The 17,362-nt window shown below is 53.8% G+C and overlaps 1 protein-coding gene and 1 pseudogene across 6 annotated transcripts in view; one reads left to right on the plus strand and one right to left on the minus strand.

Annotated features, from left to right (window-relative positions):
* RIPOR3 (RIPOR family member 3) overlaps window positions 1-17,362 on the minus strand; it is a 106,198-nt gene that overhangs the window by 34,108 nt on the left and 54,728 nt on the right. For all 6 annotated transcript variants that reach the window (XM_021920934.2, XM_017944696.3, XM_021920936.2 and 3 more), the window contains 2 exons: window positions 11,994-12,112; window positions 1,394-1,540 (listed from right to left, as the gene is read on the minus strand). In XM_021920934.2, coding sequence (XP_021776626.2) covers window positions 1,394-1,540; window positions 11,994-12,112 — 266 coding nt within the window. The remainder of the gene's footprint in view (window positions 1-1,393; window positions 1,541-11,993; window positions 12,113-17,362) is intronic.
* Window positions 2,095-2,481, plus strand: LOC103887955 (annotated as a pseudogene).

A 17,362-nucleotide genomic window follows, 5' to 3' on the forward strand; every position in this document is an offset into this window, starting at 1 on the left:
GTTTAGTTTACTTCTGTCCCCTGGCCTGGCACTCTGTAAGCCTCAATAAATATTTGTGGGCTGAGCATGGTGGCTTACGTCTGTAATCCCAGCACTTTGGGAGGCCAAGGCAGGCAGATCACTTGAGTCAGGGGTTCAAGACCAGCCTGGCCAACATGGCGAAACTCCGTCTCTACTAAAAATACAAAATATTGGCTGGGCACGGTGGCTCACGCCTGTAATCCCAGCATTCTGGGAGGCTGAGACGAACGGATCACCTGAGGTCAGGAGTTTGAGACCAGCCTAGCCAACATGGTGAAATCCCATCTCTACTAAAAATACAAAAAATTAGCCAGGCATGGTGGCAGGCGCCTGTAATCCAGCTACTCGGTAGGCTGAGGCAGGAGCTACTCTCGGCCTCTGCTTTCTCATCTGTAAAATAAGGAGCCTAGGCCAGGTATGGTGGCTCATGCTTGAACCCGAGAGACAGAGGTTGCAGTGAACCAAGATCATACCATTGCACTCCATCCGGGACAATAAGAGTGAAACTCCATCTCAAAAAAAAAGGAAAAAAAAAAAAAAAAAAAATAATATATATATATATATATATATATTAGCCTGGTGTGGTGGTGTGCACCTATACTCCCAGCTAGTCGGGAGGCTGAGGCAGGAGAATTGTTTGATCCCCAGGGGCAGAGGCGGCCGTGAGCTGAGATTGCACCATTGCACTTGAGCCTGGACAACAGAGCAAAACTCCATCTCAAAAAAAAATTTGTGGAGTGACTCATTCTTCCTGTGCGGGCCTCAGCCCAGCTCATCAGTCAGTCTCTGAGCAGGTCTGTCCTTCACTCAGACACCCACTGCCCTGACCTCCTGTGTGTGTGAGCTCACAGTTCAGGCTCCCACTGCGGGGCCTTTGCCCGTGCTGTTGCTTCTGCCTACAACGCTTGTCCCCCAGAGGTGAGCATGGTGGCGCCTTTTCAGACCGTTTGTGTGTCAGACACTGTCATTACCTCCTCGGTGACTGCCAGGATCATCCTGTCTGCTGAGGCCCTCGACATACCGTCTCTCTGTTACCCTTCTCCACTGCACTCAGCACAGGTGGAAGTTCCATGATGGACTGCATGATTGATTGCATTGCTTCTTGATTGATAGCATCAAATCTGCTCCTCTGCACTGCATGCTCCACAAGACCAGAATCCTCCTGCCTTAGTCACTGCCAGGTTTCCAGTGCCCAAGAACCGGGCTGAGCACATGGCTGCACCGTGACATACTTGTTGACTAAACGAATGACCAGGAACTTAACCTGTCACCTCTTGTAGACAAGACCCACCCACGCTTCCCCAGGAAGAGACAGAGAGGAGGCGAGGTAGAAGAATGCACTTCTTAGAAGCAGCACACAGCCCAGCCTTACTTGAGGCCTCTTTTCAATGCTTCGAAGATCTTCTTCACCTGCTGGGGCTTGGGGTCTGCACAGACCGACCCCTTTCGCAGCGTGCCGTACAACTTGGAGGATTTTGCAGGCATTCGCGATCTCACGGAGTTCCTGTTGATGGACTTTCTGTGAGAAGGGGTGGAGAGGAAGAGAAATCAGAGCCCAGTCCTGACAAAGCCCTCTCCAGGGGCAGGCACTTTGGAAATAGTGACCAGAGCCACAGGGAGTCAGGAGACCCGGCTCAGTCCCACCCCCATCACCACCAAGCAGTGTGGTCTCCAGAAAGTTATGGAGCCTCTCTGAGCCTCTGCTTTCTCATCTGTATAATAAGGATCTGGGGCTGGGCACGGTGGCTCATGCTTGTAATCCCAGCACTTTGGGAAGCTGAGGCAGGTGGATCACCTGAGATCAGGGGTTCAAGACCAGTCTGGCCAACGTGGCGAAACCCTGTCTCTACTAAAAATATAAAAATTAGCCAGGTGTGGTGGTACATGCCTGTAATCCCACTTACTCCAGAGGCTGAGGCACAAGAATTGCTTGAACCTGGGAGGCGGGAGGTTTCAGTGAGCCAAGATTGCACCACTGCACTCCAACCTGGGTGACAGAGTGAGACTCCATCTTAAAAAATAAATAAATAAAAATAAAAATAAGGAGCCTGGATTTGAGGATTAAGAGTAATAAAGCCCTTCTGCCATGGCTGCCACTGGAGAGCAGCAGCCTTGGCTCTGCACTATCCTATAGCCATAGGCCTCAACAAGGACCACAAGGTGACCAAGAGCGTGAGCAAGCCCAGGCACAGCCGCCACAGCAGGCGTCTGACCAAATACACTGAGTTTGTGTGGGACATGATCTGAGAGCTGTGTGGCTTTGCCCCATACGAGCGGGGCACCATGGAGTTACTGAAGGTCTCCAAGGACAAACGGACCCTCAAGTTCATCAAGGAAAGGGTGGGGATGCACATCTGTACCAAGAGGAAGCGGAAGGAGCTGAGCAATGTTCTGGCTGCCATGAGGAAAGCCACTGCCAGGAAAGACTGGGCCCCATCCCCTGCCCTCTCCCAGAAATAAAGAACAGCTTGACAATAAAAAAAAAAAAAAGTAATAAAAGTCTGATATCAGAAATGAACTTACAGCAAGAAATACAATCAAGCAGCCCAAATGCCAATGCTCTCTGATCAGCATGCTCTGCCTGTGCAGGCAAAGCCGTGTAGGAGGCCAAGTCATAGTCCTGTGCTTTACCCATGGGGAGGCATCTGTTGGCTTTACCTGCCCAGCTTCCATCCCTTCCCTCTAGTAGTAGCACCTCAATTTTCTTCTGGGGAACCTCCCCAGCTTTGCTTTTTATACTTGTGGTTTGGGGGAAAGGTAGCCTGACCAATCAACATGCACACACACATTGCACACGCACACATGCACACGAGCATTCTTCCACAAATCCACATCCCAGGCCTGCGCTAGTCAACATATTCTGCTCCCCTAGGCCAAGAAATATGGGGATCAAACCTGGCCAGTAGCCAGCCAGGAGTTCAGAATTCACAGAAGGGAGAAGGGTTTTTTCCCCTGGCATTGCTAACCTGGGGAACATACACCCGGGACTTCCAGCCTCCTCCATTTGCCACCATGTAGGGAAACTGGAGCCAACACAGAGAGGAACAAACAGAGTCAGGCCAAATCTCTATGACAGTAAGTTCCTGGATCCAGCTATGTCTAAAGCTGAACCTGCCCATGGGCTTTGCAGTTACATGAGCCAACTGACTCTTTTTTAGCTTCAGCCAGCTGGAGTTGGGAGTGTGGACTGGATGATCCTAAAAACTGCCTTTCAGTGGTGACGGCTGGGTCCCCCAACCTTTAGCGATGTAGCAGCATCTCAAGACTGATTACAGGAGTACGAGGCCAGGGCACCCTCATCACAGCACAGAGCTGGTTTCCCTGGCATCTAAGCCCGTTCTCAGGATCCCATAACTTATCCATGAGGCTTGAGGACCAGGCTGGTTGATGAAGCCTTTGCTCACCAACAGATGTGTTGAAGTCCGCTCTTAGCCCTCTAAAGCCATCGGCCAGGTGCCCTGGCACCAGGTATCACTTAATGACCACATTCTCACAAAAGAGACATGGCAGAAATGACTCTTAGAACTAACTTTGGCATCAGTTCTTTTTTTTTTTTTTTTTTTTTTGAGACGGAGTCTTGCTGTGTCGCCCAGGCTGGAGTGCAGTGGCGCGATCTCGGCTCACTGCAAGCTCCGCCTCCTGGGTTCACGCCATTCTCCCGCCTCAGCCTCCGAGTAGCTGGGACTACAGGCGCCCGCCACCACGCCCGGCTAGTTTTTTGTATTTTTAGTAGAGACGGGGTTTCACCATGTTAGCCAGGATGGTCTCGATCTCCTGACCTCGTGATCCACCCGCCTCGGCCTCCCAAAGTGCTGGGATTACAGGCTTGAGCCACCGCGCCCGGCCCCAGGCTGGTCTTGAACTCCTGACCTCAAATGATCCACCTGCCTCAGCCTCCCAAAGTACTGGGATTACAGGTGTGAGCCACCGCGCCTGGCTCGGCATCAGTTCTCACAGGGGACTACTGGCCCTTCTCTTCCAACTCCTCCTCTTCCCAGGGGCAGGAATAAGGGTATGCTGGAAGCAGCTTCAACCCACCCCAAAAGCTGACTGAGCAACAAAAGAGAAGGAACAGACCCTGAACAGCCTTGTGAAGCAGACTGCCCGCCACACACATGCCCTCATCCACCCACTGGCTCCGGACTGCAGAGAGAGAGAGGAATAACCAATCTTAAGTAAGCACCTGCATTTTGGGGGTCCTTTTATCAAAACAACTTCATCTCTACACTAACACACCACCCAAGCCTCTGTCTTTTCATCGGTAAAATGGAACCACATAATACATCAGAGGGTGGTGCTGAGAATTCTATTAGATGCCACGCCCAAAATATGGCACAAAGGAGACCTTTGACATGTGAGCTATTGTCAGAATCGTCACATCCTATCTGTATCTTTCCCCTGGCTCACAGCTTAGAAAACATTAGGTGCGGGCTGGGTACTGTGGCTCACACCTGTAATCCGAGCACTTCGGGAGGCCAAGGCGGGTGGATCAACCGAGGTCTGGAGTTTGAGACCAGCCTGGCCAACCTGATGAAACCCCGTCTCTGCTAAACAAAAAATTAGCTGGGCATGGTGGTGGACACCTGTAATCCCAGCTACTCGGGAGGCTGAGGCAGGAGAATCGCTTGGACCTGGGAGGCAGAGGTTGCAGTGAGCTGAGATCATGCCACCGCACTCCAGCCTGGGCAGCAAGAGCGAAACTGCGCCTAAAAAAAAAAGAAAGAAAAAAGAAGAAAATATTAGGTACTTCGTAAATATTAAGCTCAGCTGAATGGAGGAAAATATAGCATCCCAAGAGGATTGGAGAACAGAGATCCTGGCCCCTGCAGGCAGAGTGGGACAGCGAGTGCACCCCTGGGTGTTCCCAGCTGGGGACAGAGAGAGCAAGGGTAGAGAGGGGCACCTGTTGTGCTCTGGGAGTGGACAGCAAGGAGCAAGGTTTGACTCAAGCAGAAGTGGGAGTCTGCAGAGGGCCTGGACCCAGGGCCTCTCTAGCTTTGGAGACCCAGGATGTGTGAGAGGAGCAGAAGGGCAGCTCCCAGAGAAAGTCCAGCTTCCAACACCTTTACGATGACAAGTAATGTCTGTACAGCAGAGAAACTAAGCTCAGGCCAGGGCTACTGGGCCGCTGAACAGCTGATACCACAAGCCCAAGGGCCCCGGGAGCTTAGTGAGAACACATGAGCTTAAGTAACTGGGGCAACTGCAGCCGCCAGGAGCTCGCTAAGGGCTTTATAGAAATATCTCGACTTCCACAACCACCCTAGGAGACAGGTATTATTTTATATATATATATATATTTTTTTTTATTTTTTTTTTTTTTTGAGACAAAATTTCGCTCTGTCAACAGGCTGGAGTGCAGTGGCATGATCTCTGCTCACTGCAACCTCCGCCTCCCAGGTTCAAGTGATTCTCCTGCCTCAGCCTCCCCAGTAGCTGGGATTAGAGGCATCTGCTACCACGCCCAGTAATTTTTGTTTTTTTTTTTAAGTAAAGACGAAGTTTCACCTTGTTGGCCAGGCTGGTCTCGAACTCCTGACCTCAGGTGATCGGCCTGCCTTGGCCTCCCAAAGTACTGGGATTGCAGGCATTAGCCACCGCACCCGGCCATTTGTATATATTTAATGTTAATTTATGCTTTCCAAAGCCCAGAGGGGCTGTGCTCCCTCTTCCCCTTGCCCTCCCTGAGGCCCCATCACCCACCTTTTGAACCGGGCCCTCCGCAAGGTTGCCATCTCAAGGCCGGCAGAGATGGTCAGGGCTGCAGCCTCGGGGAAAGGCGGGTTTCTGACAGGTTAGAGACCCCGGCAGGCAGGCAGCAGGCAGTGGGGCAGGCAGTTTGGAGGTGGGGCTGCAGGAGCCCGCTCACTCCCAGCTCCCACCTCCAGTCCCCAGCAGGTGTGCACCCTTGGCCTAGCCCTGCTTCCGTCCACCTGGGGACCTTATACCCTCACTGCTGCAGCCATACCTGAATGCACCTGCTCCTGGGAAAGCTCTGAGCCCCGTGCTCCTTGTCTGAGGTTCAACAGGACAGGCACAGTGGCCACTCTGAGGGCCCGCCCACCCGGGGAAGGTGATGTGCGTGCAGCCTCCAGATGGCCAAATCAGGCTGCATGCCTGGCCCAGGTGTCACAGAAGCCGGGGCAGGGAGAGCCTCTGGGGCCGGATGTTTCACCAGGTCTGGGAGGACTCAGTAAATATTAAACAGCCCCTGGCATGCCAGACAAGCTTCCAGACGGGCACATGCAACCCGCCGGCCCCAGCCCTCATGTGAGGTTGCTACAGCAGTCCTTCTGCCTGTTGTGGTTGGCAGAGGCCTTGGTACTCGGCTGTTGCAAGTGCAGGCTCTGGAGGCAGACAGGGCTGGGCTCAAGTCCTGCACCTGCCCCCAGCCTCCAGGCAGGGCAATTATAGGACTGACTGCACAGGCTTCAGGTGAAGACTCCATGCAACAAGTACATGAGCCAACCATTTACCCAGGTGCCTGGCAGTGTTGGCCGCTCAGTGATGATGACAGGCATGCACTCGGCACTTGCCAAGTTCAAGCTCTGCTCTCAGCGCTTTTGTTTTTTTTTTTAACTGAGACGAGGTCTTGCTCTGTCTTCCAGGCTGGAATGCAGTGGCGTGATCTCGGCTCACTGCAGCCTCCGCCTCCTGGGCTCAAGTGAGCCTCTCGCCTCAGCCTCCCGAGTAGCTGTGACCACAGGCATGCACCATTGCACTCAGCTAATTTTTTGTATTTTTGGTGGAGATGGGGTTTCACCATGTTGCCCAGGCTGGTCTTGAATTCCTGAGCTCAAGTGATCCGCCCGCCTTGGCCTCCCAAAATGCTGGGATTGCAGGTGTGAGCCACCGCGCCCGCCTGGCCTGCTCTTGGTGCTTTACCTGTATGGACCCATTCCTCCTGACAGCCTTTGAGGTCAGGCCCCCTGGTACAGTCCAGGAGACAGAACTTGTATCACTTGCCTCTGGCTCCAGAGTCTGTGCTTGACAGCATCACAGGCAGGGCTGGATATGAGCCGCCTCTTTCTCCAGCCTCCTCCTTGTAAATTCACGGCTGTTATTTTGTTTTCACACCCACACTCCTTAGCCATCCCAACAGAGGAATTCCCAAGCTGAGGAGGATGTCCCAGTGGCTCCTGGCTCAGGGAGTACCTGCCTGACCGCCTGGGGGAGGGAGACCTGGCTGAGGAGGGGCAGGAAAGGGGGAAGGGCAGCCATGCCTGTCAACTGGGGCAGAATGGGACAGTGTCAGGGCCTGGCCCTCTCCTGCTTCATCCTCTCTGTTTATCCTCTTATCTTTCTATCCTCCCACCCCCCAGGTCCAGCTCTTGGGAAATGGCCTTATTATGTCAATCATTCACATCTTAGTATAAAATTTCCCCACCAGGTTACTTCCCCAAGTGAGCCATCTGACTGTGGAATAAAAAGCCCTGTCTATAGTGAAACGGGTTTCGAGGTGCCAGGGTGGGGGTCCAGGTGCAGGTGGGCACAGAGGGGGCATCAGCCCACCCTCTCCACGCAGAGCCCCGCCCTCCTGCCAGGTTGTCTGCCTGGACAGTGTGGCTGCACTTCCGCCTGCTCGGGTTACCGGGGAACAAGGCCAGAAGGTGGGGCCTGAAACCCAATCATGCTCCAGCCCTGGCTCCAAGGGTCCAGACCCCAGGGAGCTCGACGGACACAGGAAGTTAAAAATAGATGCACCGCTTCCCCGTTGGCGTGAGCAGCTTCTTCCTTGCCCTCACACAAGGGGGCCACAGAGGCCGAGGCCAGGTGGGGGCTGCCCAGGGACCTCTGAACCAGCCCAGGCCCAGCATCCTCTGGAATCCCTGACAATCAGGTGGGGGACAGGAGGGGTCCGGGATACTTAGAGCCATCAGGGCTGTCTTTCCTATACTAGGACTTAGACACCATGGGACCCTTGCTGACAGCCAGCGAGCCCTGGTGTCAAGGCGATGGATCACCTTTGTCCTCCTTCCTCCCAAAGAGCTGATCCCAGGCATCCAGGACGGGGCCAACAAGAGGCAGGGGTCCACCGTGGGGGCACTCTCTGGGCAGAGCTCCCCTCTAGGGCCTGAGGGGACATGTCCCATGGATGCAGGACATTCAGAGGCCCCCACAGGCCTGGCAGGAGGAGAGCTGCAGGCAGGGCCAGTTGTGAAATTTGTGGAGTCTAGTGCGAAATAAAAATGCAAGGCTCTTTATTCAAAATTTATTAAGAATTTTGGGCTGGGTGCGGTGGCTCATGCCTGTAATCCCAGCACTTTGGGAGGCCAAGGAGGGTGGATCACCTGAAGTCAGGAGTTCGAGACCAGCCTGGCCAACATGGTGAAACCCCGTCTCTACTAAAAATACAAAATTAGCCGAGTGTGGTGGCATATGCCTGTGATCCCAGCTACTCGGGAGGCTGAGGCAGGAGAATCACTTGAACCCAGGAAGTGGAGGTTGCAGAGGGCTGAGATTGCACCATTGCACTCCAGCCTGGGCAACAAAAGCAAAACTCTGTTTCAAAAAAAAAAAAAACTGGCCGGGTGCGGTGGCTCAAGCTTGTAATCCCAGCACTTTGGGAGGCCAAGACGGGTGGATCACGAGGTCGGGAGATCAAGACCATCCTGGCTAACACGGTGAAACCCTGTCTCTACTAAAAAATACAAAAAACTAGCCGGGCGAGGTGGCGGGCGCCTGTAGTCCCAGCTACTCGGGAGGCTGAGGCAGGAGAATGGCGTGAACCCGGGAGGCGGAGCTTGCAGTGAGCTGAGATCCGGCCACTGCACTCCAGGCTGGGTGACAGAGAGACTCCGTCTCAAAAAAAAAAAAAATTAGCTGGTGTGGTGACCCATGCCTGTAGTCCCAGCTACTCAGGAGGCTGAGGCAGGAGAATCGCTTGAACCTGGGAGGTGGAGGTTGCAGTGAGCCTAGATTGCACCACTGCATGCCTGGGCGACAGAGCAAGACTGTCTCAAAAAAAAAAAAAAATAAGAATTTCTACTTGGGGCCAGGCACAGTGGCTGACACCTGTAATCCCAGCGCTTTGAGAGGCTGAGGTGGGCGGATCACCTGAGGTCGGGAGTTCCAGACCAGACTAGCCAACATGGTGAAACCTAGTCTTTACTAAAAATACAAAAATTAGGCCAGGCGTGGTGGCTCACGTCTATAATCCCAGCATTTTGGGAGGCCAAGGCAGGTGGATCACCTGAGGTCAGGAGTTCAAGACCAGCCTGACCAATATGGTAGAACCCTGTCTCTGCGTGCACCTGTAATCCCAGCTACTCAGGAGTCTGAGACAGGAGAATTGCTTGAACCCAGGAGGCGGAGGTTGTAGTGAGCCGAGATCATGCCACTGCACTCCAGCCTGGGCAACAGAGCGGGACTCTGTCTCAAAAGAAAAAAAAAATACAAAAATTAGCCAGGCATGGTGGTGTGTAGTCCTCCAGCTACTCAGGAGGCTGAGGCAGGAGAATCACTTGAACCTGGGAGGCAGAGGTTGCAGTGAGCCAAGATTGCGCCATTGCACTCCAGCCTGGGCGACAGAGAGAAACTATCTCAAGAAAAAAAAAAAAAAAAAAAAATTTGAGAGACTGGGGTGGGAGGATCGCTTGAATCAAGAAGGTCAAGGCTGTAGTGAATTGCACCACTGCACTACAACCTGGGCGACAGAGTGAGACCCACAAAAAAAACTTTCTAGAGCACAACGGCAGAGCATTCAATTACCGTACAGAGCGCAGGCTGCCTGCTCTTGAAGCTGCCCTTGGCTACAGGGTCTGCAGACCCTACCCCTCCTTCCAGACCACACAGGGGTCCCTATAGTGCTTCAGTGGACCAGCCTCACTCTGGGGCACACAGCTTGGAGAGGGTCAGCTGGGCTGGATGGCCCCCTAGCCAGGTAATCTGCACAGCTGACCTTCCCAGCCTTGATTACAGACCCCTACAAGAAAGTGAGGGCCTCTGATAAAGCCCAGGACAGGGCCTGAGTAGGTGCTCCATGAATATCTGCTGCGTGAACCGGGATTCCTAAGGTGCTTTCAGCTGGGACACTCCAGTATCTTAACCCTGGGGTCCTGGCACCCATGGGAAGGGAGCCCCCAGGGAAAGGTTAGTGAGCTGGGTGGGCTGACCTCGGCAGGGTGGAGGTGGGGTCCTATCCCAGCAGCAAACGCCCCTGGGAAAGAGCTTAGGGAGCACACACAGGAGGGACCTGGCCTGGTCTGGGGATCGAGGGTCCTCCCCCAGGACCTAGCAGTAAGTCAATGCCTGCAGGTGATTCGGCAGGAACTGGAGGAGTGGGGCGGGAACTGCAGGAGGAGGGCACATGTGTGCTGAGGCCCTGAGGCTGGGAGGGGAGGGAGGCAAGCTGCTGGGGCCAGGTCCCAGGGGCCTCTAGGCCAGGAGGGCACTGGGTTTATTCTAAGCAGTATGGGAATCTGCAGGGTTTCAAGTCGGGGAAGAGCATGGTGGGATTTGGTTGTTGACTGACTCACTGACCTACTGGGTTCTGCACTCTGCTCTGGCTGGGGACCCCCACCCGTCCACCCCATCGGCTCAGACAGACAGAAGTTTGGCCCCCTCAGGATATCGGAAAACTGCCCCAGTCCCCAGGCCTGCCCACTCGTAAACGGTTCCCTGAGGGCTTGCACAGTGCCTGGCATGAGGCCCTGGAGCCAGGGGGCAGCACGCCTGAGCTTATCAGGCTGTGGCCTCCGGGAGCAGAAACAATCTTCCGCCCAGGGACTTAGTACCTAAAGCGGGAGGAGACACAGGACGGGGCAGCAGGCAGGGCCTGGTCCAGCCAGCAACCCCGGGAACTCGGCCACAGGGTCAGTGCTGCCCCCCAGGCCCATCTGTGCCAAGCCTGCTCCCTCATCTGATAACCCCCCACGGCACCGGCCACATGGGTTGCTGGCCCTGCCTCCCTCGTGGTTCCTTCCCGACAGCCCCAGGAGCAGGGCGCACCCACAATTCCCACTGTTCAGATGAAGACAACAAGGCTGGTGAGGTGAGGTCACTTGCCCCAGGTCACAGAGCCAGAAGAGGTGGCCCCATTGCCTAGTCTTTCGGACAGGAAGAACATTCCTTCCCAACCCCGCCCTTAGGAGACGCAACCCTGCGCCAGTTTTGCTCTGTGACCTTGGGTCAGTGGCTCCACCTATCTGAGCCTCTGGTTTTTTGGTTTTTCTTTTTTGGTGTTTTTGTGGGTTTTTTTGAGATGGCATCTTGCTCTGTCACCCAGGCTGGAGTGCGGTGGTGCGATCTCGGTTCACTGCAACCTCCACCTCCCAGGTTCAAGTGATCCTCTCACCTCAGCTTTCCAAGTAGCTGGGATTACACGCACGTGCCACCACACCCAACTAATTTTTGCATTTTTAGTAGAAACGGGGCTTCACCATATTGGCCAGGGTGGTCTCAAACTTCTGACCTCAAATGATCCGCCCGCCTCGGACTCCCAAAGTGCCGGGGTTACAGGCATGAGCCACCGCGCCCAACCTGATTTTTTGGTTTTTCAAAAAAATGTTTGTAGAGATGGGGTTGTGTTATGTTGCCCAGGCTGGTCTCAAGTTCCTGGGCTCAAGTGATCCTCCTGCCTCCACCTCCCAAAGTGCTGGGATTATAGGCGTGAGTCACTGTGCCTAGCCAGAGCCTCAGTTTTTTTTATCTGCCAAGTGGACCTGCTAAGCTCAAGCAGATCAACTTCTGGAGCATTTGAAATGATAACCATTCAGGTCTCAAGGAAATGATAGGTTTATCCCAACACCAAGATACTCTCTTTCTCTCAATCTCTCTCTCTCTCTCTCTCTCTCTCTCAATCTCTCTCTCTCTCTCTCTCTTTCTCTCTCTCTCTCAATCTCTCTCTCTCTCTGCAAGCCAGCCTGAGAGTGAGCCTTCGGGTCTCTGGCAGCAGGAGGAGGATGTGCCTGCCCTTGCCCATTAACAAGCCCCGCCCCTGCACCCCGACACAGGACATGGGCGGAACTTACGAAATCCTCCGGCTCTGTGCGCTGCTGAAGCCTGCGAAGGAGGCGCTCCGGCCCACGAGCCCCACAGCCCCTGTGTCCCCAGGGGACAGGAACCGCAACCTCACTGACATGGCGGTCACCTGCAAGGAGAGGACAGGAGAGTCAGCCTGGCACCATCATCCAGCGAGTGCTGTCCGCAGGTCAGCCACCTTCCACCACCACCTACAGACCTCATGACGGCCCCAGAGTGTTGTAGGGGCTGGTACTGTGCCTGGCTTACAGGTCAGCAAGCTGAGGTCCCATAAGGGTAGGGGACCTGATGGGGGACAGTGATGGGAACAGAATTCGAACCCAGGTGTCTGTACTCTGCACTCTGTGCTCAGGTCCCTAATGCCGGGCAATGCTGCCTCCCAGAGCAGGAGGACGGCACCTCCTGAACACAGCCCTCTCACCCCCACAGACACTCCTCTCCCTCCTCCAGCCCTCCCTGAGCACCTAACACAGGTGAACTCTGCAAGGCAGGCCAAGTCCCCCCATCCTCAAGGGCCGAACAGTCATGATACAGAGTCTATGTTGGAGTGACGGGGGTCCCCAAAGGGCATCTGACCCAGCTGTGAAGAGGCGCCCAAGAGCTGAGGAGGAAGGCTGAGGTGGGGTGAAGGGGAAGGGTGTCCAAGGCCGAGGGAACAGCCTGAGCAAAGGCCAGGACGCATGAGGGGCCTTGGTGTCATCCAGAAGCAGCAAGAAGCTCAGGGGGCTAAAGATGAGGTCAGAGAGGCCGGCAGGGCTCGGGTCCCGAGGGGCCTTGGTAGCCTGAAGGAGGGGCTTGGCCTTACAATGGGGCAAGGGTGACTGGGAGCCATGGGAGGGCTTTGAGAAGCGGGTGGAAAAGCCCAATTCACAGGAAGCCAGGCTGCTGGCGTCAAAGCTGCTTCCACCCCGATCCATTGCCCCGTCTCTGACCCGCCCTGCAATGGGGTCAAAGCCGAGCCCTGGCCATCTTCTCTTTTTTCCAAACCATCTCTAGATTGGGAAAATGCCACCCTATCCCTTGGGAATGTAGGTCAGCATCTTCTAGCATGGGCAACTGGAAAGTTCTCCTTCATATCTAACCTAAATCTCAGCTGCTATAGTTTCATACTTTGCTCCTTTGCCAGGGTGGTGTCAATCCAAGGATTCCAGGGACCCCACTGCCCAGACAAAACCTATGAAAAAGCTCCAGTCCACCTAGGCCCTCATCTTCCTGCACGATGAGACCCCCATGTTCCAACATCTCTTTCCCCCAGGGGCCAAGTCCACCCTGCCACACCTCTGCTCACTTGGGGGCCTCTGCCTGGAAAAACTTCCTCTATCGAGCCACATCTGCGCAGCATCTACTAGTGCATCTCCTGGCAGATCTGTGCAGCCTCCACAAGCCTCCTCCCATATATCCCCCACCCCACAGCCCCACATGTGCTGTACACAGGAAAGCTTGGCAACAAAGAAAGTGGATCTGGGTTCAAATCCCAGCTGTGCCACTCAGGCTCTGGGCCTCAGTGATCACAACAGTAAAATGGGAATTCAGAAAGGACCTCCCATGGAGACTGCTGGAAGGACCAAGGAGAGCACGTCCTGAGAGCCCACAGTGTGCAAGAGACATGTCAGAAGGGCTGGCTCTGTCTGTGCAATTGGCTAAGACCCCAGCCCTGCAGGTGAGCCAGGTGACCCAGATGAGCCAGGTGACTCAGGGAGAGCCAAGTGAGAAGTGAGCGGCTTCTAGCCCTGATGGAGGAAGGTAGCAAGCATTTGCTGACCACTTGCTGTGTGGCAAGCCTGGTGCCCCATGAGTGGCTACGAATCCATGAACAGCTATGAACCCATGACTAGCAGCGTTGTGTACAGATGGGGAAGTTGAGGCATCATTCATCAAGTGCTCATTACTCATTACTAAGCTGGCCCTGCACTAAATGCTTTATGTAAATTATGAAATCCACACAACCCTCTTAAGAGCAGGAGCTTTTGATGACCTAATTCCATAGATGAGGAAACTGAGGCTCAGAGAAGTGATGAGACTAGCCCAGGGGCCCCAGCAGGGCACCTGAGCACTGGGTTTAGAACCCGAGGATGCCCGATGTCAGAGCTTGTCTTACCTGTGGTCAGGAGTGCCTTGCACTGGGGCCTTGAAACTGCCCCCCATAAAGAGATCCCCCACAGTCCCCTCCTGTGCTGTGCTGTGCTGAGCCAGCTTGTACCAGCTCACAAGAGTCAACTGGGCCAGGCACAGTGGCTCACACCTGTAATCCTAGCACTTTGGGAGGCCAAAGCAAGCAGATTTCCTGTGCTCAGGAGTTCAAGACCAGCCTGGGCTACATGGTGAAACTTCGTCTACTAAAATACAAAAAATTAGCTGGGGGTGGTGGCAGGCACCTGTAGTCCCAGCTACTCAGGAGACTGAGGCAGGAGAATCGCTTGAACTTGGGAGGTGGAGGTTGCAGTGAGCTGAGGTCATGCCACTGCACTCCAGTCTGGGCAACAGAACAAGACTCTAACTCAAAAAACAAAACAAACAACAACAAAAAAAAAACAAAAAAGAGTCCATTGTTAAATGTTCAGGAATTTTGTGAGCTTGTTGACATCATGTTGGTGGTTTGAAATCAGCCACAGTAAGAGTATTTACACCACAGAAAGCGGCAAGTTCTACAAGTTAGAGTTTCTGTCTGCTGCTTGTTAAACATTTAGGAGCTCCTCACTGCTGTTGCCCCTATCAGCACCTATTCAGGGCCTGAGAAGCTGCTCAAACTGCTTGATCCCCCCAGCCAAGCCAGGCAAGAGAATAAGGACGGAGTAGGGAGGGATTCCCCAAGGTGTGTAGTTGGGACGTGCTCTGGAGCCAGCCTGGGGACTGGAGCTGAAAGGGGTCTCCCCAGCCCCTCCCTCTGCACCTCCCCATCAGAAGCCTTCTGGGCCATTCCTGGAGCTTCACCTCAGTCACTCCACTTCAAGGTCAGGAAGAAGGACAATTGCTAAGCAGTTCCTCCCCATGCAATGCTCAAAACAAGCCCCAGGTCCTTCTGCTCAGTGTGAGATAGAGGAGGACAAAGGAGGGAAACTAAGGCTCGGAGCAGACCTGCAGAACCTGACAGCAGATTAATCACTCACAGCACTATGAGGTTCAGTGGCCTCATTTTTCTTATGAGGAAAGAAAGGCTCTGAGAGGTGAAAGGCAACTCAGGGACACACATATTTCTTTCTTTATTTCCTTTTCTTTCTTTCTTTTTTTTTTTTAGACAGGGTCTGGCTCTGTTGCCCAGACTGGAGTGCACTGGCACAATCTCAGCTCACTGCAACCTCCACCTGCTGGGCTCAAGCCATCCTCCCACGTCAGTCTTTCAAGTGGCTGGGACTACAGGCACACCACACCCAGCTACTTTTTGTATTTATTGTAGAGACGGTTTCGCCATGTTGTCCAGGCTGTTCTTGAACTTCTGAGCTCAAGCGATCCACCCATCTCAACTCCCCAAAGTGCTGGGATTATAGCCGTGAGCCACCATGCCTGACCAGGACACACATTTTTCAAACTGAAGTCTGGCTCTTCCTTCTTCCACGTGCCATCGCCACATGGATTGGCTTCCTGGCTAAACCCTCCTCATCTTTCAGCCCACGTGTCCCCTCCCCCAGGAAGCCTTCCTGGACACCTCCCCACTCCTAGCTGTGTCCGGTGTTTCCTCTGGACGCCCCTGAGTTCCTCTGTTATAGTGGACTCTGAATGGTGACTTGTCTATCTCCCCATTGTAGACAGGGAGCTCCCTGCAGGCAGGGACCAGGTGCATGGAAGATTGATAACACATCTTTATTGAACCAGAAAACAATGAAGGAAAGGTTGACGCTGCTTCCCCTACTTCACCAGGCTGTGCAACCCGAGAGGAGGGTGCTGGAATAGTAACAGTAATAATAATAATAATAACCACTATGTGCTAGACTCTAAGGCAAAGATGAACAAATGTTTTCTGTAAAAAGCCAGACAGAAAGGCTGGGCGCAGTGGCTCACACCTTTAATCCCAGTACTTTGGGAGGCTGAGGTGGGTGGATCACCTGAGGTCAAGAATTCAAGATCAGCCTGGCCAACATGGTGAAACTCTACTAAAAACACAAAAACTAGCTGTGCGTGGTGGCACACGCCTGTAGTCCCAGCTACTCTGGAGGCTGAGGCAGGAGAATCGCTTGAATCCGGGAGACAGAGGTTGCAGTGAGCCAAGATCAAGCCACTGCACTCCAGCCTGGACAACAGAGCAAGACTCCATCTCAAAAACAAACAAATAAAAAGCCACATAGTACATATTTTTGGTTTTTCAGGCCATACAGTTTTTGTCACAACTACTCAGTTCTAGCATTTTAGAGCAAAACCAGCTGCAGACATTATGTAAATGAATTATGCCATGGCTGTGTTTCAGTAAAACTTTATTTACAAAAGCTGCAGCAGCTGTTGAGGATGATGGGTGGCCCTGCCTCTGACCCTTGGGTAGCTAGCACTGCTTGCTACCTGCTCTAAGGACTTAAAATTGTCATTTCATTCTCCAACACCATATGAGACAAGTACTATTATTATCCCCCATTTTGCAGATAAGGAAATCGAGGCTCATGCCAGGCATGGCGACTCATGCCTGTAATTCCAGCACTTTGAGAGGCTGAGGTGGGCGGATCACTGGAGCACCGGAGTTCGAGACCAGCCTGGGTCTCCTAATGACAGCTGGTCCCTACAAAAAATACAAAAATTACCCAGGTGTGGTGGCGTGCACCTGTAGTCCCAGCTACTGCGGGAGGCTGAGGTGGGAGGATCACTGGAGACTTCCCGGCAAGTCGAGGCTGCAGTGAGCTGAGACTGCACCACTGCACTCCAGCCTGGCTGACAGAGTGAGACCCTGTCTCAAAAGAAAGAAAGGAAGAAAAGAAGGAAAAGAAAAAGGAAAGGAAGAAAAGAAGGAAACCGAGGCTCAGAGAGGACGGAAATGAGTCCTCCGAGGTCACACAGGTAGGAAGTGCCAGAGCTGGAAGTGGACCTGGGCGCGTGGACTCCAAAGCCTGGCCTCGGGACTAGGCTGCGCTTGCTCCCGGAGCTCTGCTGAGGACACGCCCCCCTCCCAGGAGCCAGACCTCCTCCAGGAGGGAAGAGGCCCCAGGATGGAAATAGGATTGGGAGGGGGACCTGCCAAGCTAGAAAGGTAGCCCTGGATGGTGGCCGAGAAAAATCAAGCCCAACCTCTATTGGCTTCAGGGTGTTGCAGCCCCAGCCCCTGTGGGCCCCTTGGGGCCGGCGGACAGTGACGGTTCCCAGGCAGCTCAGCTGCGCCCCCTCCCGGCTGGGCCTAGTGGGGCTGATCCATGACGTTGACCTGGAGTCCAGCCAAGCTGTG

This window comes from Papio anubis, chromosome 16 (assembly GCF_008728515.1).
Source record: "Papio anubis isolate 15944 chromosome 16, Panubis1.0, whole genome shotgun sequence".
NCBI lineage: Eukaryota > Metazoa > Chordata > Mammalia > Primates > Cercopithecidae > Papio > Papio anubis.